The sequence below is a fragment of the Perognathus longimembris genome, chromosome 6 (assembly GCF_023159225.1).
Source record: "Perognathus longimembris pacificus isolate PPM17 chromosome 6, ASM2315922v1, whole genome shotgun sequence".
Classification (NCBI taxonomy): domain Eukaryota; kingdom Metazoa; phylum Chordata; class Mammalia; order Rodentia; family Heteromyidae; genus Perognathus; species Perognathus longimembris.
The window spans coordinates 49,118,074-49,141,653 of record NC_063166.1 but is presented as its reverse complement, the minus strand read 5'-3'; the positions used below and the strand labels follow the sequence as shown (position 1 = coordinate 49,141,653).

Below are 23,580 nucleotides of genomic sequence, written 5' to 3'. Positions count from 1 at the left end.
CTATGATACCAGCAGGCTGAAAAAAAGATGGAAAGAGATATAAAAACAATCAAAAGAAAGTACAGAAGACTATTAAGTGCATAGACTTCAGAGCAAGCATAATTATCACACGTCAGCAGGGACATTATCTAATATTAAAAGGTCAACCTACTAAGAGTAGCAATTCAGAGCAAGCAAAGACTGACAGAATGAAAGAAGAGATGGACAAATAACAATGACAGCTACAGACTTTAAAATACAGCTGTCATAGTGAGGACTAGACAAGAAATAAGCAAGAACATAGAACCCAATATTCTATAACACAACAGGCTCTAAGCAACATTTAAGAGAACAAACCAACACTGAACATTGGTGGCTCATGCATGTAATCCAAGCTATTCAGGAGGCAGAGATTTGAGGATCACAGTATGAACCAGTTGGGGCAGGAGACTTTTAATTCCAACTACCACCAAAAAAGCTGGGCGTGGAGCTGTGGTTAAAGTTGTAGAGTACTAACTTTGAGCAAAAAAACTCAGGAACAGTACATAGGATCTGAGTTCAAGCCTAGGGACCAGTACCACAAAAATGAAAACAAACAAACAAAAAAGCCCAGACCATCCTATAACAGCAGTACTTCAAAACACACACCAACATAGACTATATTTTGGGCCATAAAGCAACCCTCAACAAATTTTTAAGATAGTTACAGGTCAAACATTATTCTGCATGCACTCTAGATAAGATTAACATGAGAATCTGTAGAACGAATAAAGCAGATTGCACTCCCTAAAATAGATGGACCTATCTAATCTACTGACTAAATACACTAAAGGGTAAATAAAGAACAATTCATGTTCAAAGCCTGACTGACCTAGAGTTGAGACACTGGTCTTCTCCTGCCTTGGACTTAGACATAGACTTGGACTGGAACTTACACTATCTGTTCTTGGTCCTTAGCTTGCTGACTCAAGATGATGGGCCTTCTCAGCTTCTACTCAGTGAATCATCTCCTTAAAAATCATCTTTCCCTCTCTCCTTTCTCTATGCACTGTGCACATGCATGCACACATATGTACGTATTGGCTCCATTTCTCTGGAAAACCCTAATATACTCATTTTTAAAAACTTGTATACAGTAATCATACAGGAGCATCTATCTTTATGACATTTTCATGCATGATTACATTGTATTTCAATCACCTTTCCCCTATCTTATCACTTTCCCTTATCCCCTCCTTTCTAAAACAACTGCAATAGGTTTTATTCTTCCATTTTCAGACACACAAACAATCTACTTGGACTACTGCCCGATCCCTAATATACTCTTTAAATACACATTCAGAAGTCCTACTAAAATATAGGATGGCTTCTCTGGAGAGATTAGCAAACTGATTCTAAAATCTGTATGGAAATGTGAGAGACACAGACTAGCCCAAACAATCTTGAGAAAAAATTGCAAGAAAGTTCTTTTTTTTTTTTTTTTTTTTTTTTTGCCAGTCCTGGGGCTTAAACTCGGGGCCTAAGCACTGTCCCTGAGCTTCTTTTGCTCAAGGCTAGCACTCTACCACTTGAGCCACAGCTCCACTTCTGTCCTTTTCTGTTTACAGGGCACTGAGAATCGAACCCAGGGCGTTCATGTAACACTCTACCCCTAAGCTACATTCCCAGCCAAAACAGGAAAGCTCTTGAATTCAACATTTCTATAAAGATATAGTGACACAGAATACAAAGATAACCTGACAAATGGAGTGAAAAACCTGGAAACAAGCCCTTATAGATTGGGTTTCAGTAAAGACACAGGACCATTCAACAGAAAAAATTCCACAAATAAAATGAGGTAAACTGGGTTTCCACATGCAGAAGAAGGAAGCTGAATTCTTATCTAATATGTGCATAAATAAAATAATTCAAAATGTAACAAAGACTCAATTCTAAGGGCTAAACCGAAAAAGTTCATAGAATAAATCATAGGATAAGAGTTTTACAGCATTTGATTTGGCAGTTTTCTTGGCTATATTATGAAAGGCAAAGACAACCGATGATAAAAACAAATTGAACTTCAGGAAACTTAAAAATATTTGTCAATCAAAGGATATGATAATGGAGTAAAAAGGAAGCCCACAGAATATGAGAAAATATTTCAAATCACTTATGTGATAAGAGACTAATATTAAGGATAAAGCACTCTTAAAACTCAGCACTGAAAAAAACTCAATTAGAAACTAAGAGAGGACTCATTGCCAGAAGAGTGAAAAAGACAATACTTGCAAATAACAAATCTGATAGGAGTTAATACCTAGAATATATAGAAAGTATCTACAATTCTACAACAAAAAGAGAAAACCCAATTAAAAGATTGGTAGAGGGCCTGAATGGATACTTCTCTAAAGAAGGCAGAAAATGATCTATAAATACATGAAAATATGTTCATCATCACTAATCATTGAGAATTCCAAATCAAAACTGCAATAATACAACATTTCATACTCATTAAAGTTGCTATAAAAAATAAAGCAACCAGGTGCCAGTGGCTCATGCCTGTAATCCTACTCAGAAGGCTGAGATCTGAGGATCATGGTTCAAAGCCAGCAAGGGAAGTAAAGTATGTGAAATTCTTATCTCCATTTAACCACCAGAAAACCAGAAGTGGTGCTGTGGCTCAAGTGGCAGGGTGCTAGCCTTGAGCTGAAGAGCTCAGGGACAGCGCCCAGGCCCAGAGTTCAAGCCCCACGACCCACAGAAAAATAAATAAATTAAGCAAGTGTTGGTGAAGGTGTACAGAAACTGGACACCTTGTGTCTGGCTTATAGAAATGCTAAATGGCAAAGCACCATGGGAGTCTGACAGTTCCTTAAAATATCAATCTGGGCTTACCACATAGGCCCAGCACTTGCAATTCCATCCCAAAGCATAAAACAAAGTCAACAGAAAGCATATCCTTATAAAAATCTGAGGGCGAATGTTCATAACAGTATTGTTTATAGCTCTAAATGTCATCAGTTGATTAATGACTGCTCTATGGAGTATTACTTGAAGAGTGATGAAGTACTGGTACACATTACAACATGGATGAACCCTGAAAATGTCACGTGAAAGAATCCTATCTCAAAAGGACACACGTTGTACAATTCCACATATATTCAAGGTTCAGGAATGGGAAAACCCACAGAGACAGAAAACAGATGGTTTTTCAGGGTGAACAGGGTAGTGGTAGTGGGCTTTTGTGGGGAGTAATGAAAATGAGATAGAATTAGGTGGTGGTGGTATTTACATGACTTCATAAATAGACTAAAGGCTACTGAGTTTACTCACTAAAAGGATGGACTACACAAAGTGTGAATTATCTCTCAATACAAAATAAATAAAACACTGAATGTAAAAGAACCATTCTGGTTTCTATCTGAGGAGACAGTGGTGTCCTCACCTGCTCGTAGATTTCAATGGCTTTCTGGTACTGCTCCAGCTGTGCTGCGTAGGCTGCCACTTTCAGCAGACACTTGTTAGCTGAGCTAAAATGAAGAACCAGAGAATAAGTAACAACCCACAACAAAAGATGCACATACACGGGCCCCATGACACAGGAGACATGCATTTGGTACAAAGAGAGATGACTAGTCTTTTATCATGATGCTAAAACTTGTTTACTAATATTAAAAAAATACTTGCCTGTTAGACTCTTCTCCTTTGTAATAATCAGCAGATTGTTCATAATGTGCAATAGCCTGAAAAACATACATTTCATTCACCACTTGTTCATTTGAAGAGTTGCATTTAAAACTATGTATATAGCCCAGTATGGTTGTTCAAGCCCATAATTCCAACCACTTGGGAGATAGAGGAAGGAAGATTGCCTCTAAAGCTGCCCTAAAGTACAAGACTCTATCTGAAATAAAAGCAAAAGGATGGGACACGGCTCAGATGGAACAGTTCTTGCCTAGTGACAGCATGAGGCTCAGAGTTCAATCCTCAGTCAGTACTGTCAAAACACCCACTACATTTGTACAGATTTTTTTTTCTAGAACTCAACCCTATTCTAGCAGCAATCTTCCACAATTTGGCCTACTTTATTTAGCAAATACAGGAAAGAATCTAATGCTGTAAACCTCATGGTGGTGGAATGCTCACTATTAAACAAATCTGCTCTTTTTCTTCCCCATAGCAAACACACAGCTGTATCATCTTCCTAGCCTCCACTGTGGTGAAGGTGGTCAGATGACTAGTTCTTTTTTATGGAATATAAACAGGCTTGTTGTGGGCTATTTTCAGGCCTGGGACACACATCTTACTCTGCACTATTCTCCAGATCCCTGACACTTCCCATAAGCCAGAATGGCAATGGCACATCTAGGGTGATGTTGGAAGCCACAGATTTCTAAATAATCTCAGCCTGCCTTCTAAAGAACCTCAAAGATAGAATATAACCGTGTGTATCTATCACTAGAAACTCACAACAGCTACACCAGATTGTACTTTATTTTATTTCTTTTTTTTGTTTTTAATTTATTGTCAAAGTGATGTACAAAGAGGTTACAGTTTTACACGTTAGGCCTTGGGTACATTTCTTGTACTGTTTATTACCTCCTCCTTCATTCCCCTCTTCCCCCCTCCCCCTTTCCCTCTCCCCCATGAGCTGTTCAGCTGGTTTACACCAAATGGTTTTGCAAGCAGATTGTATTTTAGAAAAGACTGGAACCCTGTTAGACCTAAATGAGTCCATATTTATTATTGCAGCACTGACTACCCTCAAGACCACAGAATGTCATCTTGAGGAAAGATGTTATCTTCCTTCTAGAATGTGTGATACCCACTGAAGTGGTAAGTTAACAACATAGAGGATGTGGTCCAGAAAGGCTAGAAGCTCTTGTCACACTGTAGCAGAGGTTTAGTGAAATCAAGCACTAGTACAATTGACAAGGTAGACACATAGCTTCTGCAGATGGAACTATATAAAGCAGATGAGAAGAGCTGTGTGAGTGCATTTCCAGCTACATTTTTTACGAGGAATGAATTCTGGAAGAAATCAGCTAGTTTATAGGCAGTTATTAGAGGCAAGGTCTCAAAAGACTGGAAAAACCAGTGACTGCTATATCCCACATGAGAAGGGGTAAGTAAGTCTGCACATGCTTTAAGCCATGAATCTGGAAAACTTCTGCAACAGGTCAGATACTAAGTACTGTGGATCTTGTGAGTCAAATCATCTTCATGGCAGCTCTCGGCCACTCTGACAGCATGGCCATGAACACAAAAATGAGTACATATGGCTGCAGATAAGGACACTTTATTCTTGGATAAAGCCATTTCAATTTCACACTATTTTTATGTGTTACAAAATGCTTTTTCTCACAATGAAAAAACAAAACTATTCTTACCTTGCAGGCATAAGGAAACAAGGCTGGAAGGCTTTGAATTACAAAAGTTTCTCAATAAGTCCCAGAGAAAGCTAGCAGCACACAAAGATCAGGTTAAAGGTGCCAGGCACAAGCCTAAGAAAACAAGTAAAACAGGCTTGGAACCTTCCTTAGAATACCACTTTGGCGTTGATTGCCTGCCACAGGGAGTGTACTAGAAGCAAACAGGCTTGGCCTGCAGACAGTAAAACAGACAGCAGCAATAGCCACCAGATCAGCACCATCTCTGAAGTCACAGAAAGAAGGCAGAAGTGCCTTCTGTACTGTGAGTACCTACACCGTTGAACTTTGCACAGATGTATTTAAAAACAGACATTTCTACTTGTTTTGAAAGATTGGGTCCACTTAAGTCTATCCTAATTAATAGGCAACTTATTTTTACCTGACAATTGTGCATCTCTCCCACTGAAACACAGGCTCTGTAAGGGCAGGTCCCAGCACTGCTGCTCACCAGTACAACCTGAGCCTAGTTAATAAGCCTAGCATAGGATAGGTGCCTAGTGAATAAACATAAACACCATCACAAATGAAAGGCCCCCTATTGAACCACTGCCAATATTTTAATTAATTTGGAATGTCAGGAAAAAAATGGTTTTCAGTGTTTTGATGGTTAATTGGGGGAGAAAAAAAGAAACTCTTCTTGGGGCTAAAGATGTACCTCAGTTGTAGAGTGTACTTATTAGCATAAGGCCCTGCCTTCCCCACCATAAAACAAGCCCTTCTTTGAACTGTTCTTCTTTAGAGTCTTTAGAACAGTTTCCCACTGTAACTGAACAGAGTAACTTTTTGTTGTTGTTGGTTATGGGTTTTGAACTCTGGGCCTAGGCTCTGTCCCTGAGCTCTTCAGCTCAAGGCTAGCACCCTATCACTTGAGCCATAGCACCACTTCTGTTTTTCTGGTGGTTAACTGGAGATAAAGAGTCTCATGGACTTTCCTGCCCAGGCTGGCTTTGAACAAATGCTCTGAGATGGGACCTAATGCCAGCCTGTCAGCCTGTCATACATGCCTAGCCTAGCTTTAGTGAATAGTTTTAAATTATGTTCTTCAACTGACAACAAAATTGAGTCATAGTTCCCAGGGATCATGTAAAACATCACCTAAAAAGGATTCCTATTGCTGGGTTCACTGTTTTACCTCGGAAAGTTAAATGTAGTAACCGAGTTCATGGAATGTTACACTTTATTGACCAATAGCTTAAATATGAAACAGAGAATAAGCACTGGGTAGTATTAACAGAGAATAAATATATATGTAATAAACCAGACACAAGGTATCTTGGTGAGAGTGATTTTTCATACCTAAACTTCATATACTACTGACCATAATTGGGAAAAAGAAGTTAAGAGAAGGTAATAATGTTTGTAAACAAAGCAGGAGCATGTATACATATATAGTAATATACTTAAAAAAATTTTTTTGAGGCAGGTCTTGCTGTGTAGTCAGACTGGCCTCACACTCCCAATCTTCCTGCCCCCAGCTTCTGAGTACTAGTATCAGAGGCATGTAGCACCACTTGAGAGCCACACTTTCTAAAACTTTTTAATAGAACAGGCCTCTGGAATGAAAATAGTGCCACCTACTGGCAAAGCATAGAAGAGAAGAAACATGAGATGGGGATTTTAGAAGCAGCTTTGACAAATCAAAGGGAAAAACATGTGTTAGAGATAACTAAACTCTGTGGCAGGAATGACATAACACCGGTCAGTTCTAGACCCAGAGTGCTCTTCTGATTGACATGGACTAGAAAAATAATCCAGGAAGACATTGGTGCAGATTTTATACCTGACTCACTCAACCTCAATAAAGGTACAGTGCCCATCACAGGCACTCTGATGAAGCAAAGACCCCAGCCACACCAACTCTGTATCCTGTGTCCCATTACTAAGCCCACACCAGGGGACAACTGAGGGTTCACTCCAGGCTCCTTTACCTTCACCCAGTATGCACAGATAACCTTATAAGATTTGCATGCACATGCCTGGGCACAGGGTGGCCCTGATCAGATAAAGAGCACAGTCTCCTCAGCAAGGCATGACATGGCAAAGGGGTAGGGACTAAGAATGAGTAGTATGTGAGGAACACGTGCACCCTTTGTGCTGAATAACGAATGGTGGTGGTCAGCATGTCAAAAATGGCCTCTTCATGTTAACCATGGTGGTCCAGCCTCAGTACTGCTTCATACAGGAAATAGGTGTGTGGCTTGCTTACTCAGTTGCTATTTATTTAGGGACTTCTATTTTCTGGGACCTTGGTACCTATAAGTGAAGCAGAGGTAAAGCTCCTCTGCTGATATAGGCACGAAATCCAGCAGAGGATAAGAGACACAAATATTAGGAATTTATGAGAAAGTATATACTAACATCTGATAAAAGGTGACACATGTTGCATAATTTGAGGGGAAAAAATCAGTGAGGTATTCATGTGTGGTAGAGTAATAGTCCTGTAGGGCCAAGGTTATGATTTTAACTAGAAAGCCTTATAGGCCTCATGGAAAAGGTGATACAATGAAGAGATACATGGAGAAGTCAGCCACGTGGACTTGGAGGCTGTGGGGAGTTCACTATGTGGACCTGTAAGGCAGATGAGTGGGCAGAGGGACAGGTGGCTATGTGGCACACACCCATTACCCCAGCACTTGGGAGGCCGAGGCAGAAGGATTTCAAGTTCTAGGCCAGCACTGATCACATAGTGAGAGTTTATCAAATAAAGGAAGGAAGGAAGGAAGGAAGGGAGGGAGGGAGGGAGGGAGGGAGGGAGGGAGGGAGGGAGGAAGGAAGGAAGGAAGGAAGGAAGGAAGGAAGGAAGGAAGGAAGGAAGGAAGGAAGGAAGGAAGGAAGGAAGGTCGGTCCAGGGGGTGAGGGTGTTAAGAGATTAAACTCAGTGGAAGAGCACTTGCCTAGCAAGTGCAAGACCCTGAGGTCAGTTCTTAGCTCTGCAAAAGAGGGGAAAAAAAGACAAACAGGAACATAAAATTTAGGGGTTTTGGATTTAGCTCAGTGGAAGAGCACCTGCCTAGCAAGTGCACCACCTTGAGGTCATAGAGGTGCATGCAGAGCATGGGACAGGGTGGGAGGGGTAATCCAGTGCCATGATGAAGACGGGATGCATGGTTCCTGCCGCTCCCAAGAGTGAAGATGGTGCTCACAAAATCTGGAAGTAATGGAGAAACAGAGTCTTCACAGGACTCACAAGGCTCACACAATGGCTTCTCTGTTACAGGAGGGCTCGGGGTGGGCAGGGGATGTGGAAGTGAGGAGACCAGTTAGGAGACTCCTGTGATGATGAAGTGAGGCTGGGGACAAGGTATTGAGAAGTGCTGAGACTGAAGAGCAGGGAGGAGAGCCCACAGAAACTGCTCACAGGTTGGATGAAGACTCAAGAGAAGACACAGTAGCCTGCCACTTGGGAGGGGAGAACTAGGGTGGGTGTGTCACTGGAGCTCCCACCCCCATGGCTTTGAGATGACAGTGGAACCTAAGTGGAAAGGTGAGCAGGCAGGTGGGTTTCACCTGGAGTCTGGAGCAAATCTGGGCTGCAGACAGTTGCGTTTCACTGGCACACAGATGGAAAAGCAGCACTGGCCAAGGGGCTACACCTTCTTCCCAGGGCCTCAAGAGACCTGAGCTGAGCTACATGACAAAATCACTTTGGTCATACCAACATCTCAGCTGCTATCTTGTCTTAGGCATGCACTCCTCTACTCAGCCAGCCACTCCCAGAAGTCTCACCCCCATGATACTGCAGCACTCAGTCAGTGAGGGGAGAGCAGGCCCCTGGAGTTTTCCTTCCACTTGCTTTGCATTGAGTTCACTCAGAGACTGCCCTGCACTTACCTTCTCGATGTCCACGAGCTCAGTCTCATAGATCTCAGCAATAGTGATGTGATGCTTTGCTGCGATTGTAAACCTTCCCTAGGGAGAAAAATCCAGAGTCACACACCTGTTTTACCTATGTGAATGCCATGCAGTTTGGAAATAGAAAAAAAATGATTCTAAGCCATGTTAGGTACTCCACCCCACAGCCACTCAAGCAAAGCAACGTCTTACCATGTCTGTGTAAATGTCGATGGCTGCATTTAAGCAGTTGATAGCCTCTGAAGCGTAGGCATTTAAGAAAAACAATGAAAAATCCATTCAGTCAAAGAGGGTTCAGGTGAGCCTGTCTTCTTGGCTGTTATTAGAGGGTAATGAGGTACAATTTGGGCAGGAGGATGGGCAGGTCAGTTAGTAAAGCAAACACAAATCATGCACAAGTTCAAGTTCATGAGCATGGCTTTGTTCCCAGCAGCTACAGGCTGATTTAAGGAAATGTGGCTGGAGGATTATTGGCTCAGTGCTCTTAACCTGAAAGTGAAAATGCCATCCAAGGAGGCAGACTTTTTTCCAAAGAAAACAAGACTATGGGCACTGTCACCAACACTGATACATGATGTCTGCTAATACATAAAGTGAACGTATTGTTCATCAATGTCATGTAGATATATATATTTATTTTAGAAGACAGTGTCACTTAAGAAGAAAGGCCAGTTCCATTGATCCTACTATTCACATGGCTGCAATCAAAAGAGAGGCCTGCTTAGACAGCTCAGACAAGCTCAAAGATGCTAACTTCTGGTATCCAAAAAAAAGGAAGAAAAAATCTAATAAATGATCATGATAATAAATTATATTAATTTCCTGAAACAATGAGCCAAGAAAATTCCTGTCACCAACTGGAGGTATTTATACTGTTGGTCTGTGACTGACAGCTCCAAGTTTATTGCTTTTGCTTTGAAAGAGGCACAGTGAGGCAAAGCTTAAGAATTAGAAAGGTATCCATCACAATAACAATAAAAAGCAATTTTCCCTTAAACTACATAAACTATGTGAATTCATTGTTAAACCTTTAAAAATATAGAGAAAAAGAAAAACCAGAGTAAACATGATTTGCCTCTAATTCCACAGAAACAAAAGTATAGGAACCAGTTTTTCTTTCTATGTTTTTCTTTCTTTCTATGTTTCAGAGGCATTTTTATGTGTACAATCTTGTTTTCATTCAGTTTCATGGGGTTCTTTAGTAACCTTGAGAACATCTTATTAGGTCATGGAAGAGTCTTTGAAACCAGGGCTTTTTTTTTGTTTTTAAAGACAAGGTCTTGCTATGTAGTCCAGGCTCCCCACTGCCCTGCTCCTATCTCCCCAAAGCTGGGATAATAGGTGGGCACCTCTATGCAAGGCTTGAAAGTAAGGATTTTACTGTCTGTTCCATGTTCTAAAATACTGATCTAATACAACCATACCATTCTATGCCGGCTCACGTAGGCTGTGTCATTTCTCACTTTAGAAAAAAAATCTGGATTAATCTTTATACAAAAGCTCTTGAAATACCATCGTTCTTTATGATTTATCATAAAAATTGGGACTTATGTGTTAAACAATATGGGCTAAAACAAAAATGTAAAGAAAAAGAGGAGACTCAAAAGTATTTGTGCGCATATGTGAGAAAAAATATTAATACTTGTAATTGCTAAGTATAATTTCCCAATGAAAAAAACGAGTTCCAAATTTTACCAGTTTAAATATCCAATTTTATTCTTTCCTCCTTAAGATACTTTAGAAAAAAATACTTTTAAAAAGTGACAACAGGCATGATGACTTGTACTTATAATCTCAGCTATATGAAAGTAGAGATCAGAAGGATCATGGTTCAAGGCCAGCCTGGGCAAAAAGTTATTGAGATCTTCTATCAATAAGATGGGCATGGTAACATGCAGGGTATGCAGGGACTGTAGATGGGACTGTCTAAGGCAGGGCCGGGGGTTGGAGGACGCAACTGAGACATAACTAAAGCAAAAAATGTTGGGGACATAGATCAAGTAAGTGAGAGAGAACCTGCCTAGCAAATGTGAGGCCGTGAGTTCAAACCCTGGAACCACCGAAATAAACAAAACCAACCAACAACAAATAACACCCTAAATGAGTGTTGTGTGCTCCAGGCACGTTTTTAGCAAGCAGACATTACCATTTTCATCTAAATCTTAAAATTCAATGAGCATTTAGGAGAAAGGGAATATTAGAATTTTCTTGCTAGTTTAAGAATACATTTCATATGATTGAAATGAAGGATCCGGGTGTGGCACACACCTGTAACCCCAACTTGGGAGGTAGAGGCAAGAAGATGACAACTACAAGGTCAGCCTGGGCTACAAAATAAGATTTTTGTCCCAAAACACAAAAGTTATAAGAAGTCAGATAAAATTGAAGGTAACTTATACAATGTTCTCTATAATTCAACAGAAATTAAGCTTAAGAAAACGGTGTTGACAACTAAACAGCCAGAATCATTTAAAGTATTTTCTCTTCATAAAAGCCCCCATACTTCCTAAGGTTCTGAATTCTTCCAAAATACAAAACTCCTCTTTTACTGGGACACAAATGGACCTAACACATTGACCTTTACAAGGAACACTGGCTAGTCAGTTACACAGAAATAGAGCTGTTGCCTTACCTTGAGGGTCTGCCTTCTTGTAAGCATTCCCGGCATCCACAAAGCTGGTAGCAGAGTCATGTTTGCTCTGAAGCTGCATGTGGAGCTTGGCGGCTTGACAAAATGCATTTCCTGCAGCTGAAGAAGAGGCCACAGTTAAGCCCAGGGTAGTAAGTCTCCCTGAAAAACAGCCCTGGCTTGAAGACTGACTTCGACTAAAATGTTTACAGTTAGTTCCCTGAAATAGAGCAAAGGCTAGTTCCCACCTGGTGATGCTATTTTGAAAGGTTATAGAAACTTCATGAAGTATACCTTTTGACCAGAGGATGCTGGTCCTTGGGAGCTGTATCAGGGAAACCTTATGTGTCTCCCTTTCCTTGCTTCCTGACTGCTAGGAGGTAAAAAACCTCTTCTACCACATGTTCCTGCTGCCATGATAATTTTTCCAAATGTACAGGGTCAGGCAATCATGAATTCAATAATATTTCCCTTATTAGGCTGTTCTCTCAGTATTTTGTTCACAGCCCTGGAAAGCTCACTAACACAAAGTGGTACCTACTGCTAATGGTTAGTAACATTTGCTTTATATTGATTTGTAAAAAATGTAACATCCAATTTAGTTCCAGCTTCAGCTGTACCCTTTTGTACCATCTTCTTCCCCAGAGATAAGCATCTATTTCCTTTCACTTAGGTGTTTTCTGAACTTTAACTGCCCCCACACTCTGCACAAAAGTCAGTACTCACTCTGAAGCCAGCCTGTCAGGTTCCATTCCTGCTTTCTGACTCAGGTTCTGTGAGGATAAAGCAGGCAGCAAACCAGCACGGAATCTGAGGGCACCATGACCATGGCATTTTTAGCTTCCAGAATGGTGAGCAGTATGTTTCTTGTTTCCATCAACTACCAGGCTATTTTTCATAGCAATAGAAAAGGACCAAGGAATGCTCAGTAAGAGGATATGCTAGATGTTAGCTAGCCTCAGAGCGGGAACTGGAGAAGCCCTACTGGCCACTGGAGAATCTGAAGGACAGCAGGTCCTGAGGAGGGACCAAGACTACTGCCAGGATGGGGACGGGAAGGCACCTGGGGGTACTCAGGACAACAGCTAAGGCTAAGTGGCAGTTTGGGAGTCGCTTTAAGGAACACTGCTTCAGAAGAACGTGGTACTGGCTTAGAATCTTAAGTGCTTAGAAAGGTCAGATAGATAGATATTTGACATATATATAAATATACTTCCTATATATTTATACATAATTATATAATTGTTATTGTAAAGGTTATGTACAGAGGGGTTACAATTTCATAAGTCGGGTAATGAGTCTATTTCTTTTTGAGTAGTGTCACCTCCACTCTCCCAGTTTTCCCCTCTAGACTCCCCTCCCCCAAAAGTTGTATAGTTCATTTTCAACACAGCGTCTAGTGAGCACCACTGCTGCATTTGTTTACCCTTTGTCCCACTATTTCTGTGCGCCCTCTTACCCTCCCCCAAACAGATAAACTTACATACAAGACAAATGCTCAGGAAATCAAAAACAAAAACAAAAAACAGTGATGAGGGAGAAAAGAAAAAACAAGAAGCAAAATAACAGAAAAACTCTTGTTTCCATTTCTTGGAGTTCATTTCAATAAACATCATTCTATATGATCATATGCCCATAGCTACTGAACTTTTGTGATCCTCTCTTAAGAATATCCTCCTTTGGGGCTGGGAATATGGCCTAGTGGTAGAGTGCTTGCCTTGCATACATGAAGCCCTGGGTTTGAATCCTTAGCACCACATATAAGGAGAAAGCCAGAAGTGACACTGAGGCTCCAGTGGTAGAGTGCTAGCCTTGAGAAAAAAAAAAAAAAGAATATCCTCCTTTTGTCTCACTATGTGAATGTGAATGCCTAGGGTCCTGTATAATTTATCATGGCACAGTGTATTTTTTTTCTTTTACCATCCAGTGTGTTTACTTGTAGATTTCGTAAGGAAATGGAAAGACTTGGGAAAAAATCATATTAAGCAAACTAAGCCACACCTAAAGAAAGAGGATGCATACTTTTCCTCATTTGTTGTAACTAGAAAGTGCTTTCTCAGGTTATACTGGCTTTAGACATTGTTATTCATGCAGCTTTATCCTTGGTTCATGCCTATGCTTTGGCATGTTTAAAACATCATCACTCCATTACAACTTACATATGTATCCTCCTGCTGGCATTTCATTTTTGGTACTTTTGTATTTATTATCCCAGAACCCATTCTTTTCTTTCTCAGTGTAATATTACAGATTCGAAGTTTGTCTGGCCTACCTCTATTTCCCCAAGAACAGAGAATACTTTAATTATTATACATTATTATTGTGTATTAACTTTCTCAAACCAGTTGCTGGCTTACGTTTTCACTCTGAGCACTCATTCCAGTCCTTGCCAACAAGTGCCAGTTTAATATCCCCAGATCTGGAAGTGTCTTTAAAGGAATCCATTAAACTCAGTGGCCCCTGGGAAGTCTCCCTACTTCTCAGGCTAAAGGTCCTTAATGTGAAAATTGACCTAATGCCGGTAAGAATCAAAAGCGTTAGCTTAATCACAAGAGAACTTCAAAACCATAACAAGCTGTAATGGTGTTATGATCACCACCACTGCACCACAGTGTACAGCTACAAAGGACCTTTCAGGTCCATCCTGTTGAAAGCATTTTTTCCTTTGAAATGACAATTCTAAAGTGTCTGCCTTAAAGGCAAAAAAAGGAAACAAACAGCTTACAGAGAAGCCAAGGGAGCTACCCCCACATCACCTGGAAGCTGTGAACAGAACTAGAGACTCACACCCCTCCCAGCTCTGGTCTAAGACTGTCTCCATTTTTACTTACTGGGTCATGAAGTCTCTTTTTCAGGGTAGGAGGCATTTATTTTCTCAAATCAATGTCAGAAAGGACCATTCTTTCAGACCAAATGAATGAAAATAATAATGCTGATATTCTTCATGAGGAATTTTACTAAGTAGGAAAACACTTTCTGAGAAAATAATAATGAAGTCAGGCATGGTGGTGCACACTGGTACTCCTAACACATGGGTGGCTGTCACAGAAAATGGTGAGTTCCAGGCCAGTCTGAGCAGTACTGAGATTATTTCTCAAAATTAATAAAATAAAATAAAAAATAGTGATGAGTCTGCAGGGGCTGATATAAAGATCCCCCAGGGTTTCAGTTCTCCATGATCTCTCAATCTCTTATATCAGAAGTAGGGAAGGGTTAGAAAGTTTCAACTGATGTTTTTTTCTTTCTTTCTTTTTTTTTTCTGCCAGTCCTGGGCCTTGAACTCAGGGCCTGAGCACTGTCCCTGGCTTCCTTTTGCTCAAGGCTAGCACTCTGCCACTTGAGCCACAGTACCACTTCTGGCCATTTTCTATATATGTGGTGCTGGGGAAGAATCAAACCCAGGGCTTCATGTATACATGGCAAGCACTGTTGCCACTAGGCCATATTCCCAGCCTCAACTGATGTTTAATGAAAGCCAGGCTTTTCTATTTTTTCCTAGTAGTTTGAATTTTAAGACAACTTTCATTCGTTATGGCCTGTATTTATCTGACAACATTTGTAAGAAGCAAAGATTACTCTCCCTAATTCCAAACAATTTTGGCTTTTTATTTGTCAGCCTAGTGCCTTAGGGGCTGTCCCTGCTTAGTTCCCTTACATCATCCTGCAAGTGAATGATACTTGTCACCAGAGCCACCACTTATTCTTTAAGGGCAACACAAAAATTATTTCTTCTTACAAACTGACTTTAAAGTATCTGTGTGAAAAGCAAACAAGTAAAACCTTTGTACATACCACTCCAGTTCTTAGCCATCTTGAACATATTTGCAGCTCTGGTATACATTTCACAAGCCTCTTCTATTCTTGTGTTTCCTCTACAAAAAAAATTTAAACATGAGGTTATATTTTTATTACAGCAACCATCCATATTATTCATCCTCTAGGTGCTGGTGGCTTGTACCTGTAATGAGCTCTGAGGATCACAGTTTGAAGCCAGCTTAGTCAGGAAAGTCTGTGAGACTACTATTACTACTAAACTACCAAGAAAGCAAGAAGTAGAACTTTGGCTCAAGTGGTAGAGCACTAGCCTTGAGCAAACTAATCTTAAGGATAGCACCCAGGCCTTGAGATCCAAGATCCAGCACTGGTATAAACAAAAACAAAACAATAATAAATGTTTGGGGAGGGGCAGTACTAGGGCTTGACCCAGGAAAATAATGAACATTTAGTGAGCACTTTCTATATGCTGGACAAATGGGAAATACTATTACGGTCTCCATATTCCAGATGAGAAAACTGAAGCATATAACAGTGAAGTCATCAACTGTAAGCACACAGCATAGCTACAATAGAAATGGGACTCAAACATACTTCTGGCTAAGTTGGGAGTTCTCTACCTTAACCAGTTATTTTTATGAATATATAAAAACTGTAAGTTTTTAGTCCAAGTAATTAGAAGCCTATTTCTCAAAGGAGATTGAATTCAAAGGACAAAGACACCTTTACCTTATTTTTCAAGAGTTTACCACTATCTCTATTCAGACTTAAAAATAAAAATAAAACCTGAAGGCTGGTCATGGTGATACATGCCTGCAATCCCAGGTCTCTAGAAGAAGAAGCAGGAGAGATAAGGAATGCAAGGTCATTTTAGACTGACAGTGATTTCAAAAGCTGGGAGCTGGTGGCTCATACCTGTAATCCTACCTACTTAGGAGGCTGAGATCTGAGGACTGTGGCTCAAAGCCAGCCCAGGCACGAAAGACCATGAGATTCATCTCCAATTAACCACCACAAAACAGGAAGAGGAGCTGTGGCTCAAAGTGGTAGAATGCTAGCCTTGATCAGAAAAGCTCAGGGACAGAGCCCAGACCCCAAGTTCAAGCCCTGTAAGTGACAGGGGAAAAAAGTAATAAATTCAAGGCCAGCCTGAGCTAAATAGTAAAACCCTGTCTCCAAACAAAACAACAACCCAAAACAATAAAATAAAAACAAAAATCAAAGCCTGAATCCAGAGCCTCTGGGAAAGCACACTATCCTACTTCTGTATTAGGGCAAGCCTTTGCCTTATCACAGGAGTATTTAGGTTGCAGCCCTTACTCAGTACAGCACCCTGAGGACAGGGCACCAGTGGCTGAATGAATACAAGTAGTTCTGGAGAGCACAGTAAATTCTTCAGGGGGCAGCTGTTTCTACAGAAGGATGTCTATAAATGCTCAGCAACTTCCTCATACACAAAACCAAAACTGATCTTTGGTAATATCTGCAGACTTTCCTAATGCAACACTGCTTCTCCTATGCCAAGGCCCTTCTACAAAAGACATTCATCTTTTGTGTCTACTGGCACTATAAATATAAAATAAGAGGAAAATCGAGATTTGGGAAGCGACTTCATTATGTGCATAATGAAGAATTCAGAGTGGATCATGGACTCAATGACTCAGAGACAGGGAGACGTCACATGATATACATGTGCAAACACATGTCCCAGGAACTGGATAAAGTTGAGCTGCAGCAAGGCATGTGTCAATGAGAACTATCTACAGTCGAGGCTGGGCATAGAGTTAGGCCCAGGGGTGAGTGGGGCCTGAGGCACTAATGGTCTGACCCTCAGAGAGCCCTCTAATTTCTCCTCTTAGATATGTATATGTAAACTATGGATATCATCTATACCTTGGGTTATTATGAGGATCTAAAGAAATCTCCCATGGATAATTGCTGCTATGGCAATCACTGCAGAGTAGGTCCTCATTCAAGACAATTACTACAACTAGATTCATGCATTGAAAGCATAAAACTCATGTTGAAACTTAATTACAATGCAACAAAGTTGGAAGGTAGGGCCTGATGAATTGGTTTGGACTTATGGGAGTGGATATTCTCATTCCTCTGCCACGGGAGAACACAACACTCATTCTACCTTCAGACTTCTGTCATGCGAAGACTAAGCAACAAGACTCAGATACTTGGTGCCAGTGGCTTGATCTTGCACTTTTTTTTTTTTTTTTTTTTTTTTGGCCAGTCCTAGGCCGTGAACTCAGGGTCTGAGCACTGTCCCTGGCTTCTTTTTGCTCAAGGCTAGCACTCTGCCACTTGAGCCACAGTGCCACTTCTGGCCATTTTCTGTATATGTGGTGCTGGGGAATTGAACCCAGGGCTTCATATATAGGAGGCAAGCACTCTTGCCACTAGGCCATATTCCCAGCCCCAACCCCCATAATTTTAAGAAACGTTTGTTCTTTGTAAATTCAGTCTCAGGAATACTCTTACAATAGCAAAAAGGAGAATAATAAATATAGACCTCAGAGTGTTAAGGGAGTATGGAGAGGTAATAATAGCTAAAAGGGGTATCGTTTCTTTCTGGGGTAAAGAAGCTTTAAAACTGTTGCAATAGTTGCACTGAATTATAATTCGGTGATTTATATGGATAAAATGTATATAATGAATTATCTGTCTGTTTTTCTGTCCCTAAATGAAGCTGTTACCTTCACCCATTAAGTAAATAAATAAATAAATATAAAACAAAACAAAATCCCTTTGGAGGTTATATGTTATGTTACAGTGAATGACAGGACAACAAGAAACCAAACCAAAAAGGAAGCCAGAGAAAGTAGAGCCTTATTCTCATACTCCTTTTTCTCTTTTTAAATCTACTTTTTTTTTTTTTTTTTTTTTTTTTGCCTGTCCTGGGGCTTGGACTCAGGACCTGAGCACTGTTCAAGGCTAGCACTCTGCCACTTGAGCCACAGTGCCACTTCTGGCCATTTCCTGAATATGTGGTGCTGGGGAATTGAACCCAGGGCTTCATGTATACAAGGCAAGCACTCTTGCCACTAGGCCATATCTCCAGCCCCGCAAGTAGCTTTTTTAATGGAAAATTGTTAGCAATGTGAAGCTTCTTGATTATAGACATAGCTCTCTAGATCTAACAAGTGCTGTCTACTTTCCTGGGTCTTGTTTTTGTAAAATGTACCAGGAATTTTGAACTGTAATTACAATGCAGTCATTCTTGTTAAAGGTTGATAAATAAAGCTAGTTTAATTAAAATGTGCTTCATCCTACTATTTTCAGAGATTGACACAGCTAAGAATAAGAGAACTCCTATATTTCTACATGTTATACCATTTTCATTATTATAAGAATCGCAAAAGGCACTATCTCTCTTTAACAGAAAAGAGGCCAATGGCTTACTCTTGTTACCCAGCCTAAGGGAATGGTACAGCTGAATCCTGACTTCAAATTTAGTGATCTTTATAAACACTAAAAAAAACCAGCTAGACCAAGTGACTGCACATCCTTGAACTACTCACTACAAGTACTCTCATTTTAAAAATTCTAAAAACCCGTTTGCTATAAAGAGAGTGCAATTGTAAAGCTTCATGAAAAATTACATTTCAAAAATCATACTAAATGCTTACCAGTTCTATGTATATAAAATTAATTGTCAGGTTTTGAGGATAAATATTCAGAATTTACATTCAAATTATTCAAATGATTGCTAACCAGAGTTCTAAACAGGGATAGAAGTTTCTTGAAAACAGAAACTGGATTTTGGGAAATTATGTTATAAAGTAATATAGCATATGACACTAAAATGACAGGGTTAAATTAGTAGTTTTGGTTATTATGGGGTTCAGACCTTGAAGAACCAAATGTTTCCTCTACCATAAAAGAAAATACTGGCCAGCTGGCAGAAGAACTGCTACCATTCTGGCCCAAGCAGGGCAAACTGTTTCAATTCTAGCAGCAAGGTAAAAATCCTCTTCCTGACCAAGAGAAAACATTTGTTGATATCAATACATGCCAGAAAACACTAGGAAGGGGTTGTACTGCCTACAGGAAGGTTAGAATGCTATAAGAAGATCAAACCTCAGGGGTAGAAGTCGAAGACAGTACATCCAGCCCTATCATGTTCAACTGAGGTCAAAGTGCCAACACATCCAAACATTAGAAACAAATTAATCCTCAAACAATCTGGAGTGTTGATTTCTTTCATCCTGAATAATCACTGCTTTGGAGCACTGTACCACAGTGGTGATGATAATACAGACTATTTTAAAACTGTAGGTGGGAGGAGGGAGGTATCAAAGTAGACATGTGGGAATTAAAGGCACACACATCCTGAGATACAGCCGAAAGAACAAGGTGACAAATGCTGGGGCAGAAATAAAGTGCCTTAAAATGACAAGATATTATAGTAGCATTATCTCCCAAAGTGACAGTGATAGTGTTGTAAAGATGTACATGCGGAGCTGGGCTGGGGGGAAGGAATCCAATTCTATCATCAGAATATTCTGATGAAGTTTCAAGCCATATCAATGGGCTGAAAAACATGTTAAGTCTCACTGTCAGTGCTTAGGGCCATGGCAGGTGTCTCCCACACAGGGCAGCTCTGCCCCTGCTGCCTTTTCTTTCTCCCCTTTCCCCCATGTCTTCATTTGCCAGCAACATCTCCTAGTTATTAACTTGATAAAACATAATGCACAACTAATATACCAAAGCGGTGTGACCGTTTAAATAAACCATCATATGAATGACATTTTCATTTCATGAAATGAAACTCAACTTTGTGCTAAGTATGAGAGGTTAACTAAAGTAAAGCTATTCTGAAAGGTTTAAAATAGATGGTTTAAAGTATAGAAAAAATATAAACCAATATTTGCTAATCTGCCACCACCACAAATGACCCTGATATGTCCAAAAAGTTTCTTTTGCTAATTTTCACCTGATAATTACTGCAGGCTAGTTCTGTCTCCAAGTGTCATCATTCACTATTATGGAATGGAGACTCTTCTCTGGGATGGCCAGCTTTCCTCCCCTCCCCTCCCCTTCTCCCCCCACCTTCCCCCACTCCTCTTTTCTCTCATTCGGTTTCTGTCTCTCTGTGTCTCTCTCTCTATGAGGCATGAATTCAGGGTCTCAGGCTCTTTTTGCTCAAGGCTAGAGTGTATCACTTGAGCTATATCTCTACTTCCACACACCCACTTCCAGCATTTTGCATTAATTAGAGTCTTACAGATTTTATTTATTTATTTATTTTTGCCTAGGCTGGCTTCAAACTGCAATCCCTTCAGATCTCAGACTCCTGAGTAGCTGGGATGATAACATGTGTCACCAGTGCTAGGCCCTCTTATTTTCTTATAGAAGGAATAAAGCCATGGCAGCATGCGGGGGGAGCGGGGGTGTCACTGCACTTTTGTCTAATGGGAGCAATGGGAGCATGTGTCCCCTCCACTTGTACTTCCTCAATGTTAGTCACATGGCCACCACAGGCTCAATAGGGGGCTGTGGAACACAGGCACAGGCACTAGCTAAGTGTTTAATCTGCTTACATAATACTGTTCTAAAGCAGACACACAAATAACAAGTAAGAAAGGATTGCTATCCTGGAATCAGACAAAGTAGAATTTGGACTCAAAGCACTCAATATGTTAAACAAGTACAGTTTATAGTACGAAAGGTAAAATTCATAATGAAATTACATTAGGTATAAATATCTATGTAGCAAAAACATATCAGCCATCTTTTGAAAACACAAACTACAGGAGATATAAGAAGGTAGAAAAACAGTTAAAAGAGACATTAGTGTACCCTTGTTGTTCAAAGCAGATCAAGTGGATAAAAAAAGAAATACTGACATAGTATAATTAGTGATTACATTTTATGAATAATATCAAGCCCTGTTAAGAAAATACCCACTTTCTTCTAAAGTACATATGGTGGCAAAGAAAATCTCAAGTTCCCTGATTATAAGGAAAACTGTAAATTAACATATAAAAAGGAGATTTTGCCTATGAAGCTGATGAAGTTCCTATACATTATCCTGAACTTTTGGATCAAAAGAAAAACAATGTCAAGCCAAGCAGTAGTGGCTCATGCCTGGAATCCTCACTACTCAAAAGGCTGAGATCTGAGGATCACAGTTCAAAGCCAACCTGGGCAGTAAAGGCCATGAGACTCTTACCTCCAGTTAATCACCAGAAAACCTGTGGCTCAATGTGGTAGAGGGCTAGCCTTGGGCAAAAAAGATCTCAGGGACAGTGCCTAGACTCAAACCCCATAACTGACAAAAAAAGGGGAAACAAGCTAAAATAAAATCCTTGTCTAAATGTCAAGATCCACAGTGAACAATTAAAGCAGTTTTAAAGTTCATCATCTTAAATATTTGTTTCATACAAATAAAAATGGAAATAGCAAACTACCCATTCCTCCCCGAAGAAGCTAGAGAGAAAAACAAAAGAAGCCAAGGAAAGTGAAAAGAAAACAAAGTAAAAGTAGAAATCAATTACATAGAAGCAGAAAGCAGAACAACTAATAAACCAAATCACGGTTGTTAGATAAAACAAAAAGAATCAAGGGAAAAGGAGAAAGCACGATACAACCATGAAGGAGGTAACTACAGAAACAAACAACTTGTACAGGCCATAAAAGACTGTTTCATACAACTCTACAAATAAACATTTTAAAACTTAGCTGAAATTAATAATCTCCTAGGAAGATAAAATTTACCAAGCACTGGCTTCAGTACAAATAGAAAATTTAAACACTCCAAATCCCAAAGAGAAAGTTATCAAAGAAATACACACCAAAAGAGGATTTTACATAAACTTCCAAAGTACCTGGATGGTTCTTTCATGGTATATGATCTAGATAAAATATGCCTTGTAATTTCAGTTCTTAGGAGGCAAGGCAGAAGGATAGCAAGTTAGAGGCCAACCAGGGCTACACACATAGTGATATCCTATTTTAATCCCCTTTCAATAAAATCTAAAATTTAAGAAAAACCTAAAATATAAAACCTTTCAAAGACCACAATCTAAAAGAAAAAAAACCCTAAAATAAAAGTATAAAAACCTTTCAAAGATCACAATCTAAAAGGAAAAACTCCAAATTTCTTTTTACGACATACCTGTTGTCAGGAGCTGTTGGCCCTATAATCCTAGATACTCAGGAGGTTGAGATCTGATGGTTGAAGTTGGCATCAGCCCAGGCAGGATGCTGTGATGCTCTTATCGCCAATAAACTACTCAGAAAATTCCAGAAGTGGTGCCGTGACTCAAGTGGTAGCCTTAAGCACAAAAGAAGCTCAAGGACAGCCCAGGCCTTGAGTTCAAGCCCCATGACCCACATAAAAAAGAGGAACCTGTTACACCAGTACTAAAACTTGATCAAAGACTATACACAAAAGAATTTTAAATAAAATAATCCCAAATGAAATATGTAAGGGCAGACATAAAGGGAACTTATTAAAGGAAAATATAGTATAGAGATGGGCACATTCCTGTAATCCTAATGCTCAGGATGCTGAGGCAGAAGGATTCAGTTTAATGCCACCTTATCTCTAATCATCATTGTCACTACATCATCATCATCATCATCATCATCTAGAGAGGTGTGTAATCCAGGAATTCAAGGATAATTCAGTATGAAGCCATTCACTATTGAACATACTAGTTACCCTAAAAATCATGTTTATCTCCATAGATATTGGTAAGACCTTCAAAACCCATTAACTCCCAATGAAAATACACAATAAAGTCAGAATTGAGATACTTCCTTACCATGATAACTATTTCCATTCAGAGTTGACTTATTAATCTGTTTGAGTTTAATTAATTTATTATTTGCATAAAAGGCTATATAAGCTCCAGCAAAATTCATCAACATTTCCAGTAGAACCAACAGATACAGAATTCAGGAGTATCCTAGAATTAG

General features: G+C 39.9%; 1 protein-coding gene across 2 annotated transcripts in view; it reads right to left on the bottom strand.

The window, feature by feature from the left end:
• Napb (NSF attachment protein beta) overlaps positions 1-23,580 on the bottom strand; it is a 42,965-nt gene that overhangs the window by 13,503 nt on the left and 5,882 nt on the right. Inside the window, exons 2-7 of one of the 2 annotated variants that reach the window (XM_048348699.1) lie at positions 15,664-15,743; positions 11,875-11,991; positions 9,435-9,481; positions 9,222-9,299; positions 3,646-3,701; positions 3,404-3,488 (exon numbers count right to left, since the gene is read on the bottom strand). In XM_048348699.1, the coding sequence (XP_048204656.1) occupies positions 3,404-3,488; positions 3,646-3,701; positions 9,222-9,299; positions 9,435-9,481; positions 11,875-11,991; positions 15,664-15,743 (463 nt within the window). Of the gene's footprint in view, positions 1-3,403; positions 3,489-3,645; positions 3,702-9,221; positions 9,300-9,434; positions 9,482-11,874; positions 12,108-15,663; positions 15,744-23,580 lie in introns of those variants that run through there. The other variant, XM_048348698.1, reaches the window with a different exon arrangement.